Source organism: Zea mays, chromosome 5 (genome assembly GCF_902167145.1).
Source record: "Zea mays cultivar B73 chromosome 5, Zm-B73-REFERENCE-NAM-5.0, whole genome shotgun sequence".
NCBI lineage: Eukaryota > Viridiplantae > Streptophyta > Magnoliopsida > Poales > Poaceae > Zea > Zea mays.
Window position 1 is genome coordinate 207,582,707 of NC_050100.1, and position 6,372 is coordinate 207,589,078.

Below are 6,372 nucleotides of genomic sequence, written 5' to 3' on the forward strand. Positions count from 1 at the left end.
GTTGAGCGCTGCTCGAACAAGCTGCACTTTTTATGAGAGGGCATGCATGCTAGCGCATCGCCTTATTATTAGTAGCTTCGATATGCAGTTCGGTGGTGGTATTTTTTATGAACCCACACCCGAGCGGTGCAGGTGTCTGACGTGAGGAAGACGAAGGCACGCTGGGCAGGGCAGGTGCACAGGGCAGGCTCCGATCCGCATTGAATAGTATCGAGCGAGCTTAGTTGTTTTATCAATATATGCTAATTACTCTGGTAGTTAAGCACATTATCATTTGCATGCATGCGCCACCCGCCTTCGAAGTTCAAACATATGGCGTGCCGCAAGTGTCTGAACACGGACAGGATGCAGCGGCTTTCAGTTTCACCAGGCCATATTCATCAAGAAACATGCATCGAGCTCATGCATGCGTCGTAGAGTACTGTGGACTGCTGCCGATAAATAAAATCCTGGTACCGACAGCCACACGGACTGCTAGCAGCAGGTAGTACGTACTACTATACGTGAACACATGTAAACGCGTCGCCATACCATATGGCTTGCGCTCTTGGACTTGCTTGCTGCCGCGGCAGCCGGCAGCAGCTAGCAGGCCGCTCTCGCTCTGCCATGGTGCCAGCGGCCGGCACGACAATGGCAAGCGTCCACGACCACGACCGGCCTCCTCACTGATCCGTCCCCCTCCCAATTTTTTTTACCGCGCGCGTGCGGCAAAGCCATTACGTACGTACGTATATCTGCGCTGCTAGCTTTACCGCGGCTCCGATCCGTGATGTCCCTCCCGTCCCGTTCCGCGCATCGAGAACACTAGCAGTCCGGAATATGAAGTCAGCGACCATGCATATACTTTCGCATCAGGAAAAAGAGCACTAGCACTCCCAGTTCCCTCTCTCCTCCTCCTCCTCCTCCCATCTGCCACTGTTTTGTCCGCTCCGAGCTGAGCCAGCCCTTACTGTGCCTGCCAAACCTGTCCCTCCCTCCCTCTCCTCCTGCTCTACCCCGCCCTTCTCTCTCTCCTCTCTTCTGTCCTCTTTCTCTCGTGTCCTAGTAAAGAAAAGACAGTTTGATTGCACAGCTAGCCCACCGCTCATATCATCCGCCTCCCCTCGCCCCCCCTCTCTCTCTCTCTCTCACTCACAAACAAACAAACAAACAAGCCTGGATCGAGCGAATTCAGCCGAGCTTCAGAAACCCTTGCAAGCTCGTAGCAACTTCTCTCAACCTTATTCGGCTTTCTTCTAGCTATATAACGACCCTAAATTAGTCTGCTTCATTCGGTTCTTGCGAATTGCCAAGACCGAAAGAACAGCTTATTACTCTTCTGTTAGAAAGACTCGAAGAGGCCGGCCGAGATAGACTATCAGCTAGCTAGAGGGAGCTAACTACCTACCTAGCTAGCCATGTGTGACTACTTCCTGCAAAGGATGGATCAGGGCGACCACCACCACCACCACCAGGCCGGAGACCTCACGGACGTCGTCCGAGCCGGCGGCGCGATGCATCAGGCAGCTGTCGCGGAGCTCCCCTCCGCGGACACGGGGTGGCAGCTCCCGGCCGAGCCAGCAGCTGGAGCATGCCTCTTCCCGCCACCCCAGCCCTCGTCGTCGGACTGCGACGGCTTCGCGGACGCGTTCGCCGGCCTCCCGGACCCATTTGCCAGCGACTTTCGCACCTCCTCCTCCTCCGGCGTGGGCCTTTGCCCTGCCGACGACTTCTTCGACTTCGAGGCGCCTGCTGCTGCTGCTGCCGGTGGCGGCGCTCGAAGAGGCGGAGGCGTACTGGCGGGCGCGCAGATGCCCGCGCTGTCGCCGAGAGAGATACGGCCGTACCCGGTGACGATGGGCGGCGACACCGTGAAGATCGGCGCGCCGACGATGATGCCCGGGCTGGCCGTTGGGCCGCCCTGCTGTGCGTTCGACGCTGTCGCCGGGATGCAGATGCCGTCGCCGCACGCGCACGGTGGCGGGATCAAGCGCAGGTGCGGCACCGCGATCGTCGCTGCCAGATTTAACAAGTTCTTGATCTATCGTTGTCGTTCATGAAGCAATAAGCTCTTCCTTAATTTCTTCTCCGTGGCGTGTTTGAATTTTGCATGGATTTTCTTGCGCTAGAGTCATAGCTCGAGATTTGCAATTCAGGGAAGGCACTGCTAATCGCTTTTTTTTTTCTGCTCCCCACCTGCTCTTTTCGCCATTCTGCATCTTCCAAGAAAGATATTATATAGTATGATGAAGAAAAGAGAGTAAGACATAGACAGCCAATATTTTTTTGTTCTAACAAATTAAAAATAGCAAGATCAAATGTTCTAGAATCTAGATACACAAGAAATGGCAGCTAGCTGTTGGTGAAAATCTTCTGAGTAAAAATAAAAACAACTAGCATCTACTCGGTTGAAAAACAAATACACTATCTATAGCTACTAAAATTTCAGCTAAGTTAATTAGTATTATTGTGCCCAGAACTAGGTTTATTTCTTGAGCTCAACTTCCTGCCTTGCAACCCTAGTTTTCTGATTTTCTGCAAGATGCGTGCTTTGAGATGATCATTCACGCATATAACAATGTGGCTGTTCTAAAATCAAATTGAGATTAACCATCTATGATGTGATCTCTGGCACTAGCTGCTTGTTGTTGCTTTAATTTAATTAATTTGTGTTTGATATCCAGGAAAAACCAGGCAAGGAAGGTGGTCTGCATCCCAGCTCCTGCACCATCATCGGCAGGAGGAAGGACCACTGGGGAGGTTGTTCCTTCTGATCTCTGGGCTTGGAGGAAGTATGGACAGAAGCCTATCAAAGGATCACCCTACCCAAGGTATTGTGACGCGACTGACCTCTAGCTCTTGTGTAGTTCATGTGTGCATTTGATTATAGATATACTATGTGTGTGCATAAATAATTATGGTGGCCATGTAATAAATAATAATAATAATAACAACAATAATAATAATAATAATAATAATAATAACAATAATAATAGAACATTATATATTACTCAAAGTCCCGACGTGTTGATCCGATACCTTCTTCTCAATCAAGAGGAGAAGACACACACGGATTCCTTTTTTTTTCCTATAGAACTATTCTACTACTTGTTGGTTAGTTGTAGAAGCTAGCACATGATAAGGTAGCAGCTAGCAACTGATAGTATATAAATTACAATTGGCAAGAAGTGCAACATTTAATTGAACTCTATCATGGAATTTCTAAATAACGATTGTGAAGTTCAAGGACTCATCAGAGCTGCATTTATTACCTTGTCTTCCTTTGAACCATATCATGGAACTTTCAGTGTACACATCAAAAAAAATATTGAGTTGATTCAGTAGGGATCTTTTTGTGTCATGTTGCCACAAACAAACACATCATTAGATGTCAAAAACAGATTAATTGGTGCATATGAAAATGTGTGAACTCGCACAAATAAGCCAAGCAAAGCTTTGCCATCTCGATTAATCTGTTTTCGAATCGAGATCGTGAATTTGCTTCGTGCACAATTGACAATTGCTTCACTCTTCACATTCTGTGTGCAAACTTTGCCATGCTGTGTAAAATTATAAAGTATGTGACAGGACTTAAAAAACTATGTTGATTTTGCACTAACACTTTCTTATTCAGTGATGACATACGCGCACATATATGAATATATCTACAATACTTTTCATTGTCAGTCACATCTCACCAACAAATCGATTGATTATTTTCTATAAAAGTTCTTTTCCCAATGAGCCAACGACGAGAAGAGCATATGCCAAACATATATTACTATATGGAAGATTTTCACAAAAAGATTGCAAGTCTATAATATTTGTGGTTGATCTAATGTTGAAGCATTATATATACTAATAGTTCCTCACTTGAAGGTGATTCTGAAGTACTTTTCTTACTTTGAGGTTGTTGTAACTGTTTACATACATGTCTTCTAGAAATTATATGAAACATGATTTTTTTAAAAAGAAGTGTTTTGACAAGAAAATCGTGGCAAACTATTTGTGCCATATATATGGTTTGAAAGCCCTAATTTCTTGTGATATAAGGTTAAGGAGTAGCAGTTATGATGTGCTAATAATTAACTTCGTGCAAATTAATATATGAACTAGTACGTGTGGTAAAGTTCTGAAAAAAAAATGTACATTGTTCAGAGGGTACTACAGATGCAGCAGCTCTAAAGGATGCCCGGCGCGGAAGCAGGTGGAGCGCAGCCGAACCGACCCAAGCCTGCTCGTGATCACCTACAACTCGGAGCACAACCACCCTTGGCCGACGCAGCGCAACGCGCTCGCCGGCTCAACACGCTCTCACCACGCCAAGAGCGGCAAGAACAGCTCCTCGCACAGTCTGCAGAAGCCGAACCTTAAAGCGGAACCGGAGCATCACCAAGCCTCGGAGGCGGTCCCCAGCTACGCCACCACCGCGACCGCAGCCACAACCACAAGCACCACCACCACAGCGACCACAAGCACCACCAGCAACAGTACTCCTCCGGAGACGGTGGCTGCAGTGAAAGAGGAGGCGATGGTTGGGTCGGAAGTGGAGAAAGGAACAGACCACGACGCTTCTGTCCTGCTGGACCACGGTGATCTCATGCAGCAGATGTTCAGCCAGAGCTACTACAGGCCGAAGATACCGGAGGCCAGCGGCGGCCACCACGCCGATGACTTCTTCGCTGACCTCGCCGAGCTGGAGTCGGATCCCATGAGCCTCATCTTCCCAGGCGGTGATCCTGGGAAGAAGGGAAGAATGTCCAGCGAGAGCTTGGGCATGGGCACCGACCCATTATTCAACATGCTAGATTGGGGTGCCAGTGCCACTGATGTTGCTGCTACTTCTGCAGGGAGTTCATTTGAGCAAGACGAAGAGTGGTTGGCGTGACATCGTTTAGCTTGCGCCGGCAACCTCAAGCATGCATATATGCACGCAACACGTACGTTCGATATCTAGGACAATAACCATTTCATTAGTACAGAAGGATAAGAGACGAGCAGGGATACTTTTGTTTCTCTGTGCCCCCTCTCGTTGTCATTTCTTCTTTCGTTTTTATTGATTCTAAATGATATGTTTGAATAAGGTGTTTGGTTTCTATCTTCTAAACTTTAGGGTATGTTTGGGAGGAGGGGAATGTTGAATAGCAAGAAAATCCTAAACTCTCCAATCTCCTCCAACCCCTCTTCTCACACAAGCAAGTCCTGGTGGCTAAAGTTTAGTCACTTTTAGTCCCTAAATTGTGAAACTGTATGACAAAAGGAGGCTTCCTAAATAGAAATTCTAGGGACTAAAGTAGGGATGACAATTTAATCCGTAGATTTGAATATCCGTCGGATATCCGACCCGACGGATCCGGATATGGATATGTTCTTTTGACCCGTGGGTTAGACCCATATCCGACGCGAGGTAAAGTGGGCATGGATTTGGATATTAAACCTCATCCGGATTATCCGTTGGATATCCGAAATTAACCAATACTTCAATTATTTTTTTCCAGGTAGGTAGACAGCCCAACCGGTTTGTTGTTGACAAATACCTTATGGCAGTGTGTCTGCTCCGTGCTCCCCTCTCTAGCTCTCCTAGCGCTACCTCAAGTGCTCAACACTACACTAGGATAAGATCATCAAAACTTTAGAAAGCAGAAGGCCAAAAGTAGAGGAGACATGCAGACATGTATTTGTTGTCATTTGAGAATGTATTTGTTGACATGCAGACATGTACTTAAATTGTTTATTTATCACGCATACACGTATTTGTTGATAACTAGCTAATCATACAAATATGTGCAACTTTCTGTTCTGAATTTATTATTGCAATTCAAGACATGTATTTTTTGTCATGTTGAGAATGTTGCTTGTTGAAGGACATGTATATTTATTTAATTTTGTATTAAGTTTTTAGTTGTACATATGGTGAATTGGAAAGAAATTTGATTAATTATGTTATTGAATTGTTGAAAATGGTTCTTCGTCATATTCGACGGATATCCGATGGATATCCAAAATCCGATGGGCATAGGCATGGATATGAATTTCTATCCGCGGGAAAATAGTCACGAGCAGATATTATCTACGACCGTGGATATGATTGCGGGCGGATATTTGCAATATCCGATCCAAATCCGGCCCGTTGACTAAAGTTTAGATCCTCAAGAGGGTGGTTAAAGAAATCAAACACCCCCTAAATACGAGCAAAAAATTGAATTAGAAATTGTTTCGTCCACTTATCGGCTCGTATTATCAAAAAATTCACAATTATTATTAATTTTAGTGGAATATCATTTAGCATATAATATACATTAAATATAGCTTTGAAATTTTCATTTTTCATAAAAATCGAATAAGACGAGCTGATCAAACTTGTGACAAAAGTCAAAAGAATTATAAATTGAG

General features: G+C 45.5%; 1 protein-coding gene across 2 annotated transcripts; it reads left to right on the forward strand.

Moving 5' to 3' along the window:
- The first annotated feature begins 916 nt into the window (after positions 1-916).
- LOC103627587 (probable WRKY transcription factor 14) lies at positions 917-5,783 on the forward strand. Of its 2 annotated transcripts, XR_002262521.3 has the most exons (4): positions 917-1,975; positions 2,664-2,810; positions 4,138-4,919; positions 5,478-5,783. XR_002262521.3 is itself a non-coding variant. In XM_008647891.4 (3 exons), the coding sequence occupies exons 1-3, from the start codon at positions 1,398-1,400 to the stop codon at positions 4,865-4,867; spliced, it is 1,455 nt and encodes a 484-aa protein (XP_008646113.1). In that variant the 5' UTR covers positions 918-1,397; the 3' UTR covers positions 4,868-5,082. The 2 variants fall into 2 exon arrangements, 1 of the variants encoding a protein (XP_008646113.1); XM_008647891.4 differs by lacking the exon at positions 5,478-5,783 and having other exon boundaries at positions 918-1,975; positions 4,138-5,082.
- The last annotated feature ends 589 nt before the right edge of the window (positions 5,784-6,372 follow it).